The sequence below is a fragment of the Desmodus rotundus genome, chromosome 9 (assembly GCF_022682495.2).
Source record: "Desmodus rotundus isolate HL8 chromosome 9, HLdesRot8A.1, whole genome shotgun sequence".
NCBI classification, from domain to species: domain Eukaryota; kingdom Metazoa; phylum Chordata; class Mammalia; order Chiroptera; family Phyllostomidae; genus Desmodus; species Desmodus rotundus.
In genome coordinates, this window is record NC_071395.1 from 76,863,026 (window position 1) to 76,885,291 (window position 22,266).

General features: G+C 49.3%; 1 protein-coding gene across 4 annotated transcripts in view; it reads left to right on the forward strand.

Annotated features, from left to right (window-relative positions):
• The first annotated feature begins 888 nt into the window (after positions 1-888).
• The window catches only part of SLC43A2 (solute carrier family 43 member 2), a 45,613-nt gene continuing 24,235 nt past the window's right edge, over positions 889-22,266 (forward strand). For 2 of the 4 annotated variants that reach the window (XM_045199005.2, XM_053910846.1), the window contains exons 1-5: positions 889-1,018; positions 1,864-2,061; positions 14,578-14,788; positions 15,931-15,986; positions 16,640-16,716. In XM_045199005.2, the coding sequence (XP_045054940.1) occupies positions 1,902-2,061; positions 14,578-14,788; positions 15,931-15,986; positions 16,640-16,716 (504 nt within the window). In that variant the 5' untranslated portion in view covers positions 889-1,018; positions 1,864-1,901. Of the gene's footprint in view, positions 1,019-1,115; positions 1,481-1,863; positions 2,062-14,577; positions 14,789-15,930; positions 15,987-16,639; positions 16,717-22,266 lie in introns of those variants that run through there. The other 2 variants (XM_045199006.3, XM_024565183.4) reach the window with 2 other exon arrangements.

The window sequence follows — 22,266 nt, forward strand, 5'->3', positions numbered from 1 at the left end:
CCTCCGAGGAGGTCCAGCTCGCTTATCAGGCTGGGAGCTGGAGCCCTCCCGACTCCACGCATTCTCCTGGAGGCCTGACTTGTCTTTTCAGCTTGGCGTTGCCCACCGCGTCACCCTGAAGAGGGCACTTCTAGACAAGAGATGTCTAGGAGTGCGGTGAAGGTGGAGCAAGGGCAGTGGGTACAGGATAGTCAACCTGGGCACGGTTGCCGAGGGGACCAAGGGGAGTGAATCAGTCTGGAAGGGGTAACAGGGGAGACCCGATGCTAAGGGGAAGCCCCAAACTCCCACCTGGGGATCCCCGATGAACACGTTCCAGGGACCGGATAGATGGCACCCTGGAGCGGGGTCGGTAAATCAGGAAAGCAGGCAAGAGGCACACCACGCCCGGACTGGGGTCTGGAAAACCGGAATAGGCAGACAGCGCCTGGATGGGGGACATTAGGGGTAGGGAAGCGAAGAACCAGAATGGCAGCGTAGAGTGGGGTGGGGGCAGTGGAGGGGGCGTGAGAGGAACGACCCACAGGGAGTCAGAACATCGAGGCGTGGTGCCCAGGGCCGTGGGGAAGCTGGGGACTCTATCGGGACGGCGAGTGGCGTGCAGAAGCCGAGCTGGGTGCGCCAAGGGAACGAGAGAGCAGCTAGGGAAACCTGGAGGACGCCGACAACACGAGCCCGAGCCCAACCCCGGGGTGGAGCTCCGGAGAAGCGATAGGGCAATGTCTCCAAGGGTTCCAGCCTGGTTGTGACTCCAGTTTAAGGTACTAAGCCAGAGCCTCAGCACCACGTTCCACCGGCACCCTGAGCCCTCTTGTTTGTCTGAAAGTCCGGCCGGAACCGGCTTTTGCTCGCCACGGGGCGGGTGGGTGCCCGCTCATTGGCCAACGCCTGTTTCCAGCCCCTAGTCAGCCAATCAGCGTGCAGCAGTGTTTTCATCTTGGGGTCCTAATAAAAGAGCTGGCATAAAAGGGGACGGAAAAAGCGCCGGCCGGGCCCGACACACATCAGTAGGAGCCGGGTGAGCTGCATCCTGGGAATCTGGGCTTGGGGTGAGGGTGCGGGGGCGTAGGGAGACGGTGTGTGACTACAAAAGGAAAGACTGGGTGGCTGAGGAACCGCCAAAGAGATGACGAATTGAGGAGAAACGAAGAAATGGAAGGACGGAGATCTGCTTCCATCGAAGCAGGAAAATTGCTTGGGAAACCGACCAAGATGAGGGTCGCGCAAGTGGCTCGCGCCGCCGGTTTGAACCGGCTTCGCCTCGCCCATGCGGGGTTCGCGTGGCCGTGGCGCCTAGCGACCTAGACAGCGGCCAATGGAGCAGCAGTTCCTGTGCCGTCAGGCCAATCAGTGAACCCTGGGCGGACCGTACCGGAGCTCGGTGCGCTGATCTTCTGGTTGAAGAAACCAGCTCTGGGGAAGGGTCTCGGGCGCGGGCGGGAGGGCGCCTATCAGGGTCCGAGCCAGTGGTCGCCCTCAGGTATGCCCCCGCCCAGGTGTCGGAATATCAGGCTGCCACTCTTGCAGACCCCCAAGCTCTGTCAGTACTGCTGGGAGCCAGGACTAATTCCACGTCCCTGAGCATGCGTTAGTCCCTTCCTTCTAGCACACCTCAGTTTACCTCTGAGTGAGCTGGGCGAGAAGTCTTCCTCCCTGGCCGTAGCGGCTCTCCAGTGCGGAGAGCAACCATACAAGGCAGTCGTGGTGGGTGGCCCAGGCCCCGGGCAAGGCTGGGACTTGCTTCGCTGCGCGCACCTGCAGCCCGGGCCGCGGAGGGGTAAGAACCTCTGCGCTGCCGCAGCGGCGGAGCTTGGCGGCTCCGACTGGGCAGGGCCGGGTGCTGACGCCGAGGTCTGTGCGCAGGTGGCTGCAGAGCCGGAGCCGGGCCACCTCGCCGCGTCATGGCGCCCACCCTAGCCACTGCCCATCGGCGCCGCTGGTGGATGGCCTGCACGGCCGTGTTGGAAAACCTCCTCTTCTCGGCAGTCCTCCTGGGCTGGGGCTCGCTGCTCATCATGCTCAAGTCGGAAGGCTTTTACTCCTACCTGTGTACTGAGCCAGGTGAGACGGGCACGTTGGGCTCGGTCGGGGTGGTTCCTGAGTGGGGGCTCTTGGATAGGGCGAGATGGCGGTGCAGACCTAACTAGCAATACTACCTCGCAGCACAGCGCCTCCCAGTTAGCAAAATCCCCATTTGATCCTCACCCAGCTCTACTGGGTACATATCATTGTCCCTGTTTTATGGACAAAGAAACTGAGGCTCAGACAAGTCTTCTGACTTGCCCAAGGCCACACAGCTGGGGACTGTAACAGTAATAGACCCAGAACCCCCGAATCCAGGGTGTCCTTTCCACCACCTGGGAACATTGCTGCACGCTTCTCCTCCCAGTGCTTGGCACATCGCTTACTTGCCTTGGAGTAAGTGTGTCACTCCCTCACTGTAGAAAAAGGAACTCCTGACTCAGTGGCTGGGGTGTAACAAGAGAGAGGAAGTGGTTTGGTCTCCACCCCATGGAAGGTTCATCTAGAATCTAGATGTTTTGTAGCAGACCATTATGGAGACTTTTAAGGGCCTGTCAGATACAATTTCTTGTCTATTTTTGCTGCTTTATGAATTTCCGAAAGACATGATGTCCTACAAGCTGTAAGAGCATCTCAGTGGCCTTCTACCCCCACGAGGGGGGTGAGAGGAAGGGGGCATTTGTGGAAATGACACTGGCGCTGTCCTTTCCCTTTGCCACACCATTGGTGGTTTGAGCGCACGCTGAAGATGCTGGCCTGCAGGAAATCTAATCCACGTTCCTGCCCTCACACTTCATAACTCCATTTGACGGTCCTAATTGTTGCACATTGGTAGGTTCAGCCCAACAGTGGGACTCAGGTGGCTGCCGGTTTCTACCCTCGTGCCCCCTTCCTAGGCAACCTTGATAGGAAACATTTCCTTCTGCCCTCTTGCTGTCTTCCATAGTTAAGCCTAACAGTTGAGCTCAGTAATGCCTCTCTCCAGTGCCTTTGTCAGCCAGCCCCTTTAGATGGAGAAAGCCCCAGCCTGACCCCCTGATCATACCACCAGCATGCCTTTTCTTCCAAGAGTTCTTACTTTGGAGGAAGGAAGAAGTTTTGAACCAGCTCATGCTGCCTGTAACCCCCTGTAGAGTCCTCCCTGCTTTCTTTCTCTGGTTTTCCCAGGATATTCCCCAGTGTGCCAGTCTCTAGGGAAGCCTAGGGGAGGGGTTAAGGGCAGGAGAAAGGGAGCTGGTGCACGTGCTCCTGGGTGAGGGCAGAGAGTATATGGTTCAGAACCTTTAGCCTTTAGCCACTCAGAAATATTTCCTGATAGCCTAAGGGTTCTTGGCAGACCTTTCCCCATGTCAGCAAGAAATCTTGGGCGATGAGAAAGTCACTCAGACCGTGTTCCTTAAACAAGCTTTCTATTCTGCCCAAGAGATGGTAGATTAATGACTTTCTGGAAGGAACAGGTTGGGGTGTTTGGCTCCTCCTCTCCCTCCCTCTCTCCTCCCTTTGAGATCATGACCTTTCCTGTTTGCTTGCTTGGCCTCTCAGGCTCCATAGCAAGTTTAAAAAGCAGAAAGAAACCTTATCACCTCCAGATGAAGCTTTCTAGAGGAGGACTGGAGGACCGCTGTATTCAATTTTTTTGACCCTCTTGGTATTGGAAGGTTAGATTTTTAGGGTTCTTCCCAAGTTTGTCCACTGATTTAATTTATTTGATGGTATCAGCAGCTTTGGGGCTAGTCACTTCATTCCTAATTCAACCTTGGCTACTTCCTTCGTTTAAGTGGGAGGAGTCCGAGAGATTGTGCCAACCCAGTGCTGAGTTGGTATTTAAGCTCTTAAAGCTCGACTAGTCCCCCCTATAACTCAAAGTGAAGGTGAAGGGTCAGGGTGTGGGTTGAACATCAGCTTATTTATCCCATGCCTTTGCTCCGTCTTCTGATTTTGGTTTTTCTGACTCTGTGGTAAATCCACTGACTCAGCATCCTCTGCGGACAGGCCTGCTGATTCTACACAGCTTATCTCTCTGGCTTCTTGGAGTCCAAGTAGCCTGTCCAAGTAGCCTGTTGCTTTTCAGGGCCAGGAATCCTCGTGCCTTGCCCGACTGGGAGTGACTGGAGGATTTAGGGTCAAGGTTTCTGCTGAGGTGAAATATTTTCAGACTTGGTGGATGGCTGAATCACAGAGGAGCCGTCAAGCCACTTGCTGAATTTGTTGAATTAGACTTGTGAAAAGCTGACCGGCCTCCAGCTGATTGAGATGCAAATTTGTCACTTTTTGTTGCTTTTAGAACTGATGCTCTTTGGTTTGTTCTCTAAAGAAAATCTGAACCTGTTGAAAAGTTCTCAGAACTCTTTTCTAGGACTCCAGCCAGAACCTGGACACAGACACAGTGCCAGGTTCCAGCTTGGTGAGGTGGGCGGAGGGAAGAGCGAGCCCCTTTCTCTGTTGCCCCTGAGCTCTTTTTACCCGGCCTGGGGACAATCAGGATTGATGGCAGGGGCCAGGGCTGGGCATTTGGGCTTCGCCTCCCCAGTCCAGTCCCCCTGGTGTGCACAGGAGACTGACTGGGCTCCCAGCCCAGGAGGAGGGGTCTTCTCCAGTACTGTGTCCTTCAGCCTCCAGATGGCTGCTGTAACCACCCACACCCAGCCTCTTTCTCTATTTTCTTTGTCATCCGGGGGCCCACTTCTGCAGGGTCAGCTCAGAGGGCTGGTGCTACCTGTGGCTGTTTTATCTCCTCTGTCGTGTAACCTGCGCAAACATTGTTGAGGTGCTGTCCTGGGGTGCAGAGCGATCCTGGCCTTCGGGGACTCCTCAGTCTGCCGGCATCAAAGAAGTCACCACACACAGACCTCTGTCATTTCGAGTGGTGGTCAGCACTCCAATGGACAGTGGGGTGCCGGGACTGGGAGTGATGGTAGGGGTCTGATTAACTGGGTGGGAGCACCTCTCCGATGTTCCGGCAGAAGTGTAGAGGGTGAGGCAGGGATGAGTCAGGAGAGAAGGGGGCAAGGGGCCCCGAGGCCCCGAGGTAGACTGCATACTGGAGAAGAGGATAGAAAGGACTCAGGGGTGGGAAGGGCCCCGGGGCTACAGGGTGGAGGAGGCTGCTTGGGGAGACTGGATTTTATTCTCAACCCAAGAAGAAGTGAAGGAGGCAAGAGGGGTGATCAGTTTCATCTCTTTAGACTTAATGACTTGTTGAAGGCTTGTCACGTGCTGGGTGAGGTGGGGGCGGTGAAGAGGAGAGACATGGGCTTTGCCTGAGGAAGTCACAGCCCAGCCAGAGACAGCAAGAGAGGCCCCAGGTCTGTGCTCTGGATCGCTGCAGGCACTTTATCTGTGGTGTTTGGGGAGAGCCTACTTGGTATCGGAAGGTTAGATTTTATGGTGCTTCTGAAACAAAGCAGAAAGTGGCGCTTGGGGTTCTGAGAGGGGAGAGGGGCTGCCATCACCCAGGGAAGCCCTCCCAGGCCTGGTCCCCACTAGGCTGGGCCGAGGCTGCAGGTGTCACAAGAGACATTCCTGTGGCTTTGAGGCCCCCCTTGATTGATTGATGGATTTGATTTAATTTTTATTGTATTTTTTAAATACATTTATTTATTTTTAGAGAGGGAAAGGGAGGGAGAAACATCAGTGTGCAGTTGCCTCTTGCATGCCCCCAACTGGGGACCTGGCCCGCAACCCAGGCATGTGCCCTGACTGGGAATCGAACCTGAGACCCTTTGGTTCACAGGCCGGCACTCAGTCCACTGTGCCACACCAGCCAGGGCTGATTTAATCTTTATTGTATTTTTTTTTCCATTACCACTTAGTTCCCCTATACCCCCTCCCCCTAATGTTTTTATTTAAAAAAATTTTTTTAAGATTTTATGTATTTATTTTTAGAATAGGGGAAGGAAGAGAAAGAGAGGGAGGGCAACATCAGTGTGTGGTTGCCTCTCGCAGGCCCATACCCAGGCCCACAACCCAGGTGTGTGCCCTCACTGGGAATCGAACTGGCGACCTTTTGCTTTGCAGTCTGACTGAGCCATACCAGCCAGGGCTAAGTTTTTTATTTCTATTGAATTTATCAGTTAATGCAATTCTATAGGTTTCAGGTGTACAATTCTATAATACATCATCTGTATTGTATTGTGTTATATTGTGTTCACCACCCCAAGTTCAGTCTCCTTCCATCACTATTTATCCCTCCTTTACCCTCTTCTACCCTCCCACCCCCCTTTCCCTCTGGTAATCACCATACTGTTATCTGTGTCTATGACTTTGTTTTTTTACCCAGCTCCCCAGCCCCCCTCCCTGCTGATAGCTGTCAGTATGTTCTCTGTATCTATGAGTCTGTCTTTGTTGTGTTTTTTAGTTTATTTGGTTCATTAGATTCCATGTGTAAGTGAAATCATATTGTATTTATCTTTCTCTGACTGGCTTATTTCACTCAGCATAATATCCTCCAGGTGCATCCATGCTGTTGCAGAAGGTAACATTTCCTTCTTTTGTACAGCCGAGTGTTCCACTGAGTAAAATGTACCACAGCTTTTTTATTCTGTCATCTAGTGATGGGTGGCACTGGGGCCACTTCCAGATCTTGGCAATTGTAAATAATGCTGCAGTGAACATAGGGGTGTGTGTATTCTTTCAAATTAGTGTGTTGGGTTTTTCAGCTGTATTACCAGAAGTGAAATCGTTGGGTCATAAGGCAGAACCATTTTTAATTTTTTGAGGTAATCCATACTGTTTTCCACAGGGGCTGCAACCATCTTCATTCCCAGAGGGTTCCCTTTCTCCACATCCTCCCCAACACTTGTTGTTTGTTGATTTATTGATGATAGCCATTCTGACATGTGTGAGGTAATATCTGGTTGTGGTTTTAATTTGCATCTCTCTGATGATTAGTGATGTTGAGCATCTTTTCATGTCTATTGGCCATCTGTACATCCTATTTGAAGAAGTGTCTCTTCAGGTCCTCTGCCCATTCTTTCATTGGATTTGTTTGTTGTTTTGGTGGTGAGTTGTGTAAGTTCTTTATGAATTTTGGAAGTTACCCCTTATCAAATGTATCATTGGCAAGTTTGTTCTCCCATTCAGTGGGTTGTCTTTTCATTTTGTTGATGGTGTCCTTCACTGTGTGAAATCTTTTTAGTTTGATGTAGTCCAATTGTTTATTTTTTCATTTCCTTTGCCCGAAGAGATATATCAAAAAAAAATGATAATAATGCTATGAGAAACGTCTGAGGTTTTACTGCCTGTGTTTTCTTTAGGATTTTTATGGTTTTGAGTCTTACATTTAAGTCTTTAATCCATTTTGAGTTTATTCTTGTGTTTGGTGTAAGAAGGTTGTCTAATACCATTTTTTGCACTTATCTGTTCAATTTTCCCAATACCATCCATTGACTAGACTGTCTTTACCTTGTTGTATAATGGTGCCTCCTTTGTCAAATAAAAGTTGCCCATAAAGGTGTGGGTTTATTTCTGGACTCTCTATTCTGTTCCATTGATCTATAGGTCTTTTTTAATGCTAGTACCATGCTGTTTTGATTACTATGGGATTGTAATATAGTTTGATAGGTAGCATGATTCTTCCAACTTGGTTTTACTTCCTCAAGATTGCTGTGGCTATTCGTGGCCTTTTGTGGTTCCATATAAACTTTTGGAATGTTTGTTTTAGTTCTGTGAAATAACATCATTGATATCTTGATAGGAATTGCATTGAATCTATAGATTACTTTGGATAATGTGCACATTTTAATGATGCTAATTCTTCCTGTTCATGAGCACGGTATATGCTTCCATGTATTTGTATTTTCTTCAATTTCTTTCTTCAGTGTCTTATAGTTTTCTGAGTATATGTCATTTACATCTTTGGTTAGATGCATTCCTAGGTTTTATTTATTTATTTATTTGGTGTCCCCTCTGAAGTACTATTTTTTTTTTGATGTAATTATAAATGAGACAGTTTTCTTAGTTTCCTTTTGTGATAATTCATTATTGGTGTATATAAACGCAACTGATTTCTGGATATCTGTTTTGTATTCTGCTACTTTAATAAATTCATTTGTCAATTCAAGTAACTTTTTTTGTGGAGTCATTAGGGTTTTCTATATGCAATATTGTGTCATCTGCAAATAATGACGACCACTTCTTCCTTTCCAGTTTGGATGCCTTTTATTTTTTCTTGTCTGATTGCTGTTGCCAGGACTCCAGTACTATGTTGGATAAGATACGTTGAGAGCGGACATCCCTGTCTTGTTCCTGATCTTAAAGGAAACACTTTTAATTTTTGCCTGTCAGGTATGATGTTGGCTGTGGATTTGTCATACATGGCCTTTATTACACTGAGGTATATCCCCTGTATTCCCACTTTGCTGAGAGTTTTTATCACACATGGATGCTGGATTTTACCAAATACTTTTTCTGCATCTATTGACACGATCATGTTTTTTCTTTTTTTATCCTTCATTTTGTTCATGTGCAGATATCACTTGCAGATATTGTATCGGTCCTTGAATTCCTGGAATAAATCCCGCTTGATCATGGTGTACGATCTTTTTAATGTATTGCTGGATCTGGTTTGCTAATATTTTGTTGAGGATTTTAACATCTTACGTTCATCAGGGATATTTGCCTATAATTTTGTTTCTTTGTGGTGTCTTTATCTGGTGTTGGAATTAGGAAAGAATGCTGGCTTCATAAAATGAACTTAGAAGTCTTCCCTCCTTTTGAATTTTTTAGAATAGTTTGAGAAGGGTAGGTATTCATTGTTCTTTGAATGTTTGGTAAAATTCACATGGGAAGCCATCTGGTCCAGGGCTTTTGTTTGTTGGGAGTTTTTTGATTACTACTTCAATTTCATTAATTAAAATCAGATTTTCTGATTCTGATTCAGTTTTGGAAGATTGTATCTTTCTAGAAATTCCTCCATTTCATCCAGATGGTCCAATTTACTGGCATATAGTTGTTCATAATATTTTTTGTGGAGTCAGTTTTTACCTTTCTTTCATTTCTAGGTTTTTTTTTTTTTTGGTTCTCTTTCTTTTTTCTTGATGAGTCTGGTTAAAGGTTTGTCAGTCTTGTTTATCTTCTCAAAGAACCAGCTCTTGGTTTCATTGAAATTTTGTAATTCTTTTTAGACTTTATTTCTTTTTTAAAAAAAAATAAGACTTGCTTTTCCATTTTTTAAAAAAGATTTTATTTAAGTACTTTTAGAGAGAGGGGAAGGGAGGGAGAAAGAAAGGGAGAGAAACATCAATGTGCAAGAGATACATGAATCAGTTGCTTCTTGCTCACCCCCAACTGGGAACCTGGCCCAGAACCCAGGCCTGGGAATTGAACTGGCGACCTCTCAGTTTTCAGGCTGGCACTCAATTCACTGAGCCACCCCAGCCAGGGCTAGACTCTATTCTATTTATTTCTGCTCTGATCTTTATTATTTCCTTTCTTCTGCTCACTTTGGGCTTTTGTTGTTGTTTTTTGTCCATTTCCTTTAAGTGTAAATTTAGGTTGTTTATTTGAGATTTTTCTTGTTTTGGGAGGTAGTCCTGCAATGCTATGAATTTTCCTCTTAGGGAAATTCTTAGCATTTTCATAGCATTTCCTCTACTTTTGTTATCTCATAGATTTTGGGTCAGTATGTTCTCATTTTCATTTGTTTCAAAGTATCTTTTGACTTCTTCCTTAATCTCCTTGTTAACCCATTCATTGTTTAGTAACATGTGATTTAGCCCCTATGTCTTTGTGTGATTTTCAGTTTTTTCCCTTGTGATTGATTTCTAGTTTCATACCATTATGGTTAGAGAAGATGCTTGATGTGATTTCAGTTTTCTTGAATTTATTGAGACTTGTTTTGTGTCCTAATATGTGGTCTATCCTAGAAAATGTTCCATGGGCACTTGCAAAGAATGTATATTCTGCTGCTTTTGTGTGAAATGCTCTGAAGAGACCAATTAAATCCATCTGATCTAGTGTGTTATTTAAGACCACGTTTTCCTTGTTGATTTTCTGTCTGGAAGATCTATTCATTGATTTCAGTGGGGTGTTAAAATCCCCTACTGTGACTGTATTACTGTTGATTTCTACCTTTATGCCCATCAAGATTTGCTTTATATATTTAGGTGCTCCTGTGTGGGGTACATAAATGTGTACAAGGGTTATATCTTCTTATTGAATTGTTCTCTTTATCATTAGGTAGTGTCCTTCTTTTTCTCTTACTGTAGACTTTATTTTAAAGTCTATTTTGTTAGATATAGGTTTTGCTATCCTGGCTTTTTAAAGATTTCTATTTGCATGAAATATCTTTTCCATCCCTTTACTTTTAGTCTTTGTGTGTCTTTCATTCTGAGGAGGGTCTTTCCTAGGCAGCATATAGGTGGGTCTTGTTTTCTTATCCATTCAGCCACCTATGTGTTTTGATTGGAGCATTTGAGTCATTTACATTTAAAGTGATTATTGATAGGTATGTGTATATTGCCATTTTATTCTTTTAACTATATTCCTCTGTTGTTTTTTGTTTGTTGGTAAGCTCGCTATTTCTCCTTTCATTTTAAATAATAGCCTTGCTGGGTAAAGTAGTCTTGGTTGTAGGTCCTTGCTTTTCATCACTTTGAATATTTCATCCAAACCCTTCTCAGGCCTTACCTTTTTATGGTCTCCTACGCTCAAGGGCGAGGGGTTGGTGGCTTTTGAAAACTCCCCTTTCACTTTTACTGCTGTGAATATGAGCACTTCCACTTTTCCCCCCAGTGTATTTTGGATTAAAAAAATATTGTAGCAATGGGGAAAGAAGCCTAAAGACTGGTGCCCACAGCCTCAGGATGTGTCACGGGGGTGGGGGGGGAGTGGCTGGCACCCTCGGCCCTCCCCCCTAACCCCGCCTGCCTCCTTTTCATGTCATGACCCAGTTTTTCTCCGCTGCCTCCGTCTGCTGCTCACCCCACCTGGCTCCTTGGTGTGCTAGGAAGGTCCTATCCAGCTTGGGTTGGCTTTCAGAGACCTCCTGGGAGGATCTGGGGGCAGTCCCATTCTCACCAAGTGACCACAGCTAAGGGTCTAGGCCCTGGCCACCTAGTAGGCCGTGCTGTCTCTGTCTGCCTCTTGTTTGTTCTGTGTCTGAGGCTGACCTCTCACCCACATCCCCCCCTGCTGCCCTGGAGATGCTGCTTCCTGTTGCCGGATAGACTAAGGATTTGAGAGAAAGACAGGCATCCTGGGGCAGGGACCATCAGCAGGGTGGTCCAGGGGCCTACCCCCAGGGAGGGGGCACTCAGTAAGCAGCCAGTCAGAAAGGGGCTGCTCAGGAATTTAGAGGGGCCTCCAGCCCAGTGCCCTTAGCTACGTCAAGCATCATCCGGCTAGCTAATCTGGAGGCTCCCAGTCCCTTTATTTCCCTGGGGTGGAGGAGCCCCCTGTTTGACCCAGAGATGTCAAGGGAGCCTGAGTGGGGTCACAGCACCCGCTTTTCTCCTCTGCTTTCTCTGTAAGATTTTGTATGTGAGTTTTCTGTGAGTGAGGCTGAACAGTGCAGGCATTGTTCTCTTCCCTTTCCCCGCATCTCCTCCGTGTGCCTGTTCTCAGCACACTCTGGCCGCATCAATTCCTGGACTGTCTTTTTGGTTCACCTTCCCCAGCTGAGCTGGGTGAGGCCACTCCGGCCACCCACTGTGGAGGCATCTGTTTACTAAACAGGTACAGGTGAGGCACAGAGCAGGCTGGGCTTGGGTGAGGGCTGAGCTGTAGCCTGGGGCAAGAGGGGCACCCTGGAGGAGCTTTGACACTTCCTGGGTGCTCATCTGTTTGTGTGTCTCCTGGCCTCCAATGGCCCAGGTGGGAGAGGGATAGGAGTGCCTGGGTGTGACTTTGTTTGGGCATCTGCTTAATCTCTGTTTATTTTTGTGGGCACTTTTACTGCCAGGAAATCTTCTGGGTTTCCTCTAGGGTAAGGACACTCTCATTTTGCTCTACAGGCAGACAAGGGGCCACTCAGACACCCCCACCCCCACCCCGGTTGCTGATGTCACTGCCTGAAGGCAGGAGGGCCAGGTGGCTCCTTTGGCAGGGATTTCTTTAAGAAGAGAAGGCTGGTAGCCCAAAGTAAGGCCCCTGCTTCTGTGTGTAGTGGCTCTTCTCTGACCTGTCTGCTCATGAGCCCCCTGTCTAGTAATGGGTGATCAGATTTCTAAACAGTTCAGATGTTTATGCCCTATCCCCACTTACAGCAAATTAGGGAGACTGCCCTGTATATGTTGCCTTGGGATTTTATCTTCTCTCTCTTGGAGAGTACATTCATGGATTCAAGGGTCCCCTGTGGTTCCTGTCTGGGAAGCCTCTGCGTAGGCATCCTGGTGCCTCAGAGACAGTGCTGCCGCGCTTCCTGCTGTCCTGCACCGCTGTGGCTCCCTGCTCACAGCAGCAGACCCTCAGCATCTAGTGCAGTAACGGGCTCTAGACACTGCCCGGCCACAGGCAGGTCTCACAAGCCAGCAATCCTGGACCCTGGGGCACCCTCTCTGCCCACCCACTCAGTCGCACTTGTGCTGCTTTGCTCATATCTGCACACCGGCCTGGAAATGGCTGTCGTCCCACTTCACAACCAGCTCCTGTTGCTGCTGGCAGAGCTGTCGCCTGGAGCCAGTGCTGACCTGTGAGGCAGCCCTGCCTTCCCAGAAGCTGCCCTACCGTGGGTGTGCAGCTCAGCCCGCTGGCTAAGTCAGTGTGTGTGTGACAGTTCGGAGGTGGATCCTCGTGGGCTCAGTGTTTGGCTTGTGTTTTGGCTGCCAGTGGGCGGGGCCTCTTGGAGAAGTGAGAGAAAGTAGTGGGCTGGGAATCTGACTTTTAGGTTTGGTCTCTGTGGCTTCAGGAGGTTAACAGTGTGGCTCTAACCCCCTTCAACCCCCTCTATCTTCCATCTGTTTCTGTGTGTTCTAGTTCCTTCCTTCTCTCTAGATCCTTCCGGCCACTCTGGTCTGATTCCATTGTTTTCATTAATTCAGTGAACAACTGCCCTACACCAGGACCCGAGTAAGGTGCTGGGGACACAGGTGACTAGAACACAGTCTGCCCTTCAGGGCCACCCCCCCAGTCAGGGAGCTCTGCGCCTAGTTGCTGTGTCGGGCTCTGCGGCCAGTCGGTTGCAGCATTACCTCCATCTGGAGCCTCTAATAATAGTAACTGTAATAACTTCCAGATATTATTTATTGATGACTTTTTGTGTTTGTGTGAGCTCTAGAATGTTGTCTGGATTTTCTTCCCTAAAACTCTAGGCGGCCAACACAAATTGTTAGATTGTGCCCATATTACTGAAAAAGAGCAAGATTAAGTCACTTCTCCAAGGTCATACAAGTAGGAAGTGGAGGAACCAAAATTGGAACCCGGCACCTCACCCTCAGTCATTCTGCCCCCAGGAGGGCTTGGTGGTTAGAGGTTGGCATATGGCATGATTCACCCAAAGCACATCTTTTTTCCGACCTTGGGGCAGCCCTGAGAGGCCTTTGCAGACCTCAGTTGTACAGCCCTGGCGCCAGAGGGCCGCAACCTGAAGGGAGGTGTTTCCTCGCCTCTGCCAGCGTTCCTGCAATCTAATCAGAGGCCGCTCCTCCTGCTGCAGGATTAGTCAGCATCTCTTAACTAGCAGTCCCAGAGAGGAGAGAGTTCTTCAGCCGCATCCTGGACCTGTCCCCCACCCTCCTGCCTTCAGCTGCCACAGCACTTTTCCCTTCCTATTTTGTTGTCTTGGTGCTGGGTGGACTTTGGAGAGGGTCATTAAGGGCCAGGATTATAGCACAGGTGTGGCCTCAGGGACAGTAAACATGGTGACTCTAGCAAGAAAATGAGAAAGGTGCACCTCAACAAGTGAGAGCAAGTAGGTTGGGGCTATTAAAAAACCTTCCCAGGGCTTCTACAACTCAGTGTACGTGGCGGCTGATGCTGAAAATAGGAGGGGGAAGAGGTCGCGTGTGGACGGTGTGTTTGAGAAGTCCCCTGCACTTAGCATAAAGGGGGCCCTTTACTCTTTTCCAAAGTGACCTAGGAGAACCCCAGGGCATAGCAGTGAGACCAGCAGCTTGTCCTTCCCAGGCGGTCCCCGCGCCAGCCTCCTACATACGGGCTGCAGTCTGTTTCCAGGGACAGAGCTGCTGGCAAGGCTCTGGCCAACCCGGGGCCCCACTGCTAAGGCTGGGTCCTGGGGGCTACTATTCCAGAGTCTAGGTGACTCTAGAGTAGGAATCCCAACCTCGGGCTCAGGGCTGCTTTAAGGGACACATGAGGCCCCTGAAACTGTGGGTAAGACTTTGTGCATTTTTGGGGGAGCAGGAGCATAGCTTTCTATACTGGATTCACCAAAGGGTCTGTGATACCTGCAGATGTTGAGAACCTCTGCACTATTGCTTCAGGAGGCTTGGGCCAGATGAACATCCAGGCCCGCCGTGGGGTGGCCTGAGCCCTCAGGCGGCCCAGAGGCAGCTCTGCCATTCCCAGTGGGGTGACTGAATGTGCGCCTGGTCCTCTGATCTTTGGGAATCCCCGCCACGACCCTGTGATCAGGTTTTCCTCCCTCTGCACACACAGAGAATGTCACCAACAGCACAGTGGGGGGCACAGCAGCGCCAGAACAGGAGGAAGAGGTGAGCTGGATGAATGGCTGGCTCAGCTGCAAGGCCCAGGATGAGATGCTAAACTTGGCCTTCACCGTGGGCTCCTTCCTGCTCAGTGCCATCACCCTGCCCCTGGGCATCGTCATGGACAAGTACGGCCCAAGGAAACTCAGGCTGCTGGGCAGGTCAGTGTGGGGTGCGGGAGGCAGGCTGGTGGACCCTGGGCTGAGTTCCACACTGTAAGGGAATCCTGGTACCTGCTATCAGGTACACTGTGGAGCTCCCTAAATGCCCACCCAGAGTGGGATTTCTACCCCATCTGCCATCAGTGGATACTGTGGTCCTTGTAACGTGCCAGTATTGCATCAAAAAGGCCCAGGGCCCAGGCCTGCCTGGGAGGGTCTGCAGAGGCTTGTCATTAAGGCCACTGGCTTCCACAGTCTTCTTGACCTTCTACCCCTATCAGCAAAAAAAAAGTTTTGAAAATACACTTCTAATATAAGCACATGGAATTATCGATGATATATATATGCCATTTTTAATTTTTTCATATGCTTTGTGATGCATATACAAAAATATAAATGAAAATGGCTGAGATCAAAAATTATAAAATAGAAGTCCTAATATTTTCCCTACCACTGGCACCTGTGTGGATCACCGTGCGCATCCTCCGGGGGGCGTGTCCCTGGTCTATACAGTTCCAGCGTGCTGGACTCAGGGTCAGTCAACCAGCAGCTGGCCTCTCAGGCCTCTCGGTGTGGCCTCCCCAGGCCAGTCGCACTGGGAAGGGTCATCTTAGAGGGCAATGGTTTGCAGTGAGTGAGACCTGTGACTGGGAATGGAATGGGTGGTAGAACACTTTCATTTGCTTTTTGGAGCTTAAGAGGCCCTGGTTCGCAGAGCCGAGCCGAGTGGAGGGGATCCGGGAGCTGCCACTCCTCTCGCGCATGTCTGGTGGGTTCTGTCCACCCCCTGGCTGAATGAGCAAGGAACCTGGGGAATGGATTGTGCCCTTGCTTGCTTCAGAGCTGTGGCAGCTCCAGTCTGGGGAGAGGAGGGGGCGGTGCAGTGTGGTGTTTACCAGATGTGGCTGCCAGGCTGGAATTCCTGCTTAGGCACTTACTAGTTGGAGGCTTAGGAGAAATCAGTTCTTTTCTATTCCCCATCATCAGTAAACTGGAGCCAATTATACTCCTTAGAATTGTTAAATAAAATATTGTGTATAAATATTCTAGAACTACCTAAAACACAGTAAATACTCCCAAATGCTAATAATATGAATAATACCAATAATAGGAAATAATGCATTATTTCTGCTTGTTTTTAGTGCCTGCTTTGCTGTCTCCTGCTTGCTGATTGCATATGGAGCAAGTAACCCAAACTGTGAGTGTGCTTTTCCTCCACCCTTTTGTCAGGGACTGGGGAGAGCACCCAGGGGGGCTCACAGGCCAATCTGCTCTAGGACGCTGAGCCAGGCCTGGTGCGCTGCTCAAATGAGAGGCAATGCTTGTTAGGCCTCACCCACTTACTTATCTCAAATGGGGGCTGCGTGAAAGAACAATCACCCCAGACAGATGTCTGAGGCAAGCTCCAGGGTGTGTGAAACTCCTGCGCCATTGCCAAGCCAGGCCAGTGTGAGACGGCTTCATTGATCCAACCTGAGAGATGAGTTCAAAGAACCAGGCCAGCTTCAGGGGTGTGTGCAGAATCATCAGCTGCGTCCGCCTGAGGCAGCTCAGGCCAGTACTTTAAAGGTGGCTAAGAAGCTATCTGGCCACCAACCCTGTCCAGGTGGAGCTGTTGCTCCAAGGACTTTTAGAACAAATACCAAAATAGACCTTCAGTTTCACTATTGATTGATTGGGGGATACCTGTATGTTTGGCTTCAGTGAAGCAGCTTCTTCAGGCCTCTTGCTCGCTGCTCAGGTTAGTAGAGAACAGAGGATGGGGAGGCACCTTTTGTAAGAGCCCAAGTCCTGGCCTCCCTGCAGCGCAGCTGGTTGTTCCCTGCTTACATGCCTTCCGTTTTCTCACAGCTCTCTCTGTGCTCATCTTCATCTCCCTGTCTCTGAACGGCTTTGGCGGGATGTGCATGACTTTCACCTCGTTAACAGTAAGTATCGATTTCTTTAAGGAGATCTCAGCTCAGTCATCTCCTTGTGAATCCGAGGCAGCTTTCATTGGCTTCAGTCTCCTTGCCCTCCATTCACCAGCACGTGCCTGGATATCCCAAGCACTAGAGGGCTGCTGGTGGTGAAGCGGCCAGACAGCAAAGCCAGCCACGGCCTCCACAGCTGGGGAGGGAGGTCCTGCAGGCACAGCAGAGCTCAGCCCTCCGAGCGGGCCCATCACCTGCTGACCTTGGCTTAGGTGCTGAGGAAGCCAGCTTACAAGCCATGTGTCCGGGGGAGATAGGAGCAGGGAAATAAAATCTACCGCCCACTTGCTTTTCTCTTATTTTGTATGACAGCTCTGGCTAACAGTGCCATGTAAAAACAAACCTCCCTCAGAATCTCCCTCCAACCATTGCATTTGTCCAGACCCGAACGGAAACCCAGGGAGCACACAGGCCGCCTTTCCTCTTGGTTTTTGATATGCCAGGACACAGAGGGACCCTCGAGGGAAAGACATGTTTTCTCAGGATGCTGAGCACCCCCTTATCGGGAGCACCAGAATGTCACAGAATGTGCTCCTTTGGGAAGTGAGAGAGACTGCAGGAAGGGTCTTGTTGAAGGAGAGAGAGCCAGGAAAGTCCTTCCTGGGAGGCAGAAGGAAGCTCGGCAAGGTGGGGCAAGGTGGCCATTGGGAAAGCAGTGAGACTAACGGGCTCTTCAAAGAGATTCCTGCCCAACAGGAAATTCTGGCCTGCCTCAGTGTCCCCATGAAAAAGTTTACTGTGTCATAAACTACCAATAGCGATGGTAATGACCTACCATCACTCTTTGCAGGGCACTCTGGTTTCTGATTTCTCTTTCCACTAAGGAGTCAAGAGTCAGGCTGTTGAGGGGCCCTCGTTTAGCTTTGTGGGACCCCTGGGACTGCTGGTCGTCTTGTAAGGAGCTTGAAGAGGCACTGACATTGCCGTGAACCCTGGCCTGCGGGCTGTGGGCCAGAGGCCAGGCCGGGCCCAGCATGTCTTCTGTTCACCCTTCCCGTGCTTCGCCTCATTAACTCTGCCCTGGATGGAAGGAGCAGCTGTCTGGGTCTGGGTCCTTGGAGATGAGTGTTCAGTGGCATCCGTGTTAGGTGACAGAGGCATGGCACAGGGCCACGTGTGCAGTGTGCTCGGGCAGCGGGTAATACCCACAGATCTGGCGACTCTGGGTGCCTTGCTCCCGGGTGAGAGTGATTGGGTTTTTGCTCTTCCGTGCTTTTCTGTTTTGACTTTTTTAACCAGATAGATAAAAGAAAAACAAATATATTCTCTCCCTAACTCAAATACCCAGAGGTAAATAAATGTTGACACTGTAGGAAATCTGTTAGAACTGCCCAAAGCCCACACACCAAGTTGTGTGAACCGTGTAGCAGGAGCCGTGGTTCTGTGTGCTCTTGGACAGCGTGAAGATGACCACCTCTTTCACCGAAATGAAACCTAAAAACCTGGACCACCCCATTTTTTCAGTCACTCTGTGCCTATGTCATGGCAGTTCTGAGTGGGGTAAGAGAAGGAGATGGTCCTTGAACTTGAGGACTTTATGCTGTGAGATGCAGAAGGATGCTTTACTGTGATAAAGCGTAAGACAAACAGATAGAAATCACCATACCAAGAATCCTAAGAAAGCCTGTAAAAAGAATTTATAGTTGATAAGAGACCTTTCAGGGAGACTATTAACCCCATAAGGACTTCTTTTTTTTAAACTATGAAACAAATGTTTTTATTTTTAAAAGTTAGTATTTCAGAATATATAGACTGTAGAACTCGATAAGCCTACCTTTATCAGTTTAGAATGTATCTCTTCAGTATTTAAAAAATATCCATATACCAATGTTACTCTTTTTTAAAAAGAAATACTGTTACAACTTGCCTTTTATACTTAACAATGTATCTTTTACATCTTTTCCTGCCAGTACTTAGAAAGCTATCGTATTATTTTAAACTCCAGAGATCTGCCTCATTATTAAAGAGTTCCATGTGATTCTATGATATAGATATATCATAATTTATTTAACCAGCGTCCTACTAGTGGACACTTGGGTTAGTTTCCAATTTTTCTGATTTATTATGCTGCCGAAGTGAACATTCCTGTACATGTATTTCTGTAAAATACGTACACAAAGTGGGATTGCTGGGCCACAGGATCAGCATGTTTTAAATTTTAATACGTACTGTCAGACAGCCTTTCCAAAAGTTGTAGTGTGCACTGGTACCGCCCTACCAACACGTGTGAGAGTGCCTTTCTCCACGCCCCTTCCAGTGCCCTAGCATTCATCTCTTAGCCACTCTGATTGGGTGAAAAATGACATACCATGATTTTACATTTTTTAAAAGATTTTTTCATTTACTTTTAGAGAAAGGGGAAGGGAGGGAGAAAGAGAGGGAGAGAAACATCAACCATGTGAGAGACAAATCAATCGGCTGACTCTTGTATGTGCCTCAACTGGGACCCAGGCTGCAACCCAGGCACATGCCCTGACTGGGAATTGAACTGGTGACCTTTTGCTTTGTGGAATGAAGCTCAACTCACTGAGCCAGGCTGGTCATGGTGATATACCCTGATTTAAAATTTTTTTTTTTCTTTAGCCCTGGCCGGTGTGGCTCAGTGGATTGAGCGCTGGCCTGCGAACCAAAGGGTCGCCAGTTCGATTCCCAGTCAGGGCACATGCCTGGGTTGCGGGCCACGTCCCCAGTAGGGGGCACACGAGAAGCAACCACTGATATTTCTCTCCCTTTCTTCTACCCTTCCCCTCTCTCTAAAAATAAAAATAAATAAAATCTTTTTAAAAATGTTTTTCTTAGTTAGTTCATGACATCTTTTCACCTCTTTGTTGTGTCCGTTTGTATTCTGTGAATTGATTCTCTGTGTCATTTGTATTCTGTGAATTGATTCTCTGTGTCATTTGTTTTTCTACAGGGTTATCTTTCGTATACAAAGAAATTAGCTCTCTGAGTGAGCCGGGGATCTTACCCAGGGGCTTCTAGGCTTCTATGTGGTCTGTGAATAAGCCTTAGGCGGGCTATGCACTCCCTTGAGATTATAGGCAGACAGATTGTGTGTGTGCTCTTGGGGGTTCACGTTTCTGGGGGAGGGTCCGCTGCTTTCTACACCCACTAACAGGTCTGTGTGAAGGCTCAAAAGCCCTGCAGCCCAGAGGGTGTCCGTTAGCTAAAGGCTACGCAGGCAGGCCAGACGGTGACCAGGCAAGAAAACTGTCTAATCGGCACTTAAAGTGTTTGGTTCGCAGGGATCTATTTAAGGGAGGCTGGTGGCTTGTAACCTCTGAGGTCCGTATTCTTGGGTGTAGAGCAGAGGTCAGCAAACTGCCACCCCCCAGGCCGATCCAGGCCACTACAGGGAGATGGTGTTGTAAGCAAACTTTTGTTGGCGCGTGGCCACTCCCACTTGTTTCTTTTGTGCAGAATGAAGCAGTTGTAGAGACCATATGGCCTGCAAGAGCTAAAATATTTACTGTCTGGCTTTTTACAGAAGAAGTTTGACAACCTTCGGTCCAGAGGCACCCAGAAGCTGCTTAGTCACTGTGCCCTGTGGGAAGGCAGGGGCTGACCCCTCTTCTAGTTACACAGGCCAATTCCCTCAGCGCTTTTCTCTAAGTACTTTTGAAGTCAACTCTTTACTCCTCAACCACTCCCCCTGGTGTGAGGCTTCTCTGTGGCACCCTCCTGTCCCCTGAGGCCTCAGATGGGGCTCCAGCTGAGGCTCCCAGGGCTGTTCCTCTCCAGGACAGATGTTGAGAGGGGATGACAAGCAGGTCAGAGAGGATAGGGCGTGAGCACTTAGGCAGCGTTCTGGGGCTGGCCGCAGCTTCTGCTGGGCAGAGCTCAGTCCCGTTCCGAGGCGGCCCAGGCCTTTAAAAAGCAGAACTGTCAGGAGCATCTCCCAGAGAAGCCGAGCTCTCAGCACAGTGGCACTTTCTGTTTGTGTCTCCTTGCCCGTATTCTAACTTGGGGGCCAAAGGAGTCTTCTGGGTTGCCTTTAGGAGCATTTAAATCAAATCTACAACCGCTTTGGGGCTGTGGATAATTGGTCTGTGATAACCTGGGGGGGGGGGCAGCGGAAATGTGTTGTCATGGAAACCTTAATTTGGGGACTTTCTGAGTCCCAAGGGGTTTTGTGTTTAGTGGGCTGTGGCATAAATAAAGATGTGCAGGCTCTGTAAGCCGTTACCTCCGTTGATAGATGGGGGACCCCAAATGGGCAAAATGCCTTTTCCCTGTGGGCCAGGACGAGACAGCAGATGGAGGCCTCCCTTGCAGACCACCAGAGGCCTACCAATGGGTGATTCTTCCTTGGGGGGAGGCTCAGAGGAGCAAGGGGAATCCCATACCACATGGGCCACCTGATGGCCAGAACGGGCTCTCTCAGGTCCCTGCACAGAAGGCGATACCCTTAGAGGAGGGCGCCCAGTCCTTCCCCAGGTGCAGAGCCCTCCTGGAGGGGGCCAGCCTCAGCCTCACCCCGGACACCTGGACAGCGCACTTCAGTCTGTTTGCTCAGTGCCTTGCATTTGCACAGCCCTTTAACTCACTCCATCAGCTGGAGTGCAAATACCAGCCGGCGGCTAAGGCAGCGTCTTTGGGGCACCACCCCACAATCCAGGCCTAGGTTGCTTAGAGATGGGAGCAGATGCAGCCAACATTGTGGACACGTCTTTTCCACTTCATTGCTCTGACCCCTGTCAGTGTGGGTGGTACAGGGAGTTCTGAGCTGAGACCCGCACAGAAAAGTGATTACAAAAGGTTGCCAGGCTCCTTGATGAAAAATTTCTCTGTGGGCTTTTCCTATTTGATTCACTGAACTCTGACTTTGAACCTGAGGAAGAAATGATCCCATGGCAGTTGGGATCTGCGTTTGAAGAGAATAGAATATATACCCCTCTGACAAAACCAAAGTGAAGAGGAGGGAAGTATTCAGATGCGGCAGTGAAGCAGATGTCCCTGCGGGCCTGGGTGCAGGGAGGTTAACGTTCCTGCTCAGCGGACCTGTTTCTATAGCCAGGCAAGGGTCCCCACAGTCCCCAGTCAGCGCTCCAGGAGCCCAGGTGCCACTGGGGCAGGACTGTCCCGGAGCCCGGAACCTGTTCTGCCTCTCAGTTTCTGTTCTGTGTCTTGTGAACCCAGAGCAGTCAGCTGATCACCGTTGGCCTGGGAAAAATTCACCCATCGGAAGGTTCTGCATCATGAACTTGCTTCAGCATGTGACAAGTTCAGGGGGCACTGGCAGGGCTTGACCTGGCTGGGAAGGCAGATGAGGTGGCTGGGGGAGTGGAATCCCTCCTCCCACCCCTTCAGCAGTGAAGTGGAAAGGTGACCAGAAGGACCTGCTCCTGGCAGTAAGTGCTTGGAGCTGCCAGGTTGTTTGGGGTTAGGAAATAGCCCGCTTTGCTGAGTCCGCTTGTCTAGACTGGTACCTGGATCCTGGCCTGTACAGGTTGTACAGAGCTCTGGGTGTGTACACTAGCCACCCGAGGACACGGCTCACCTCTG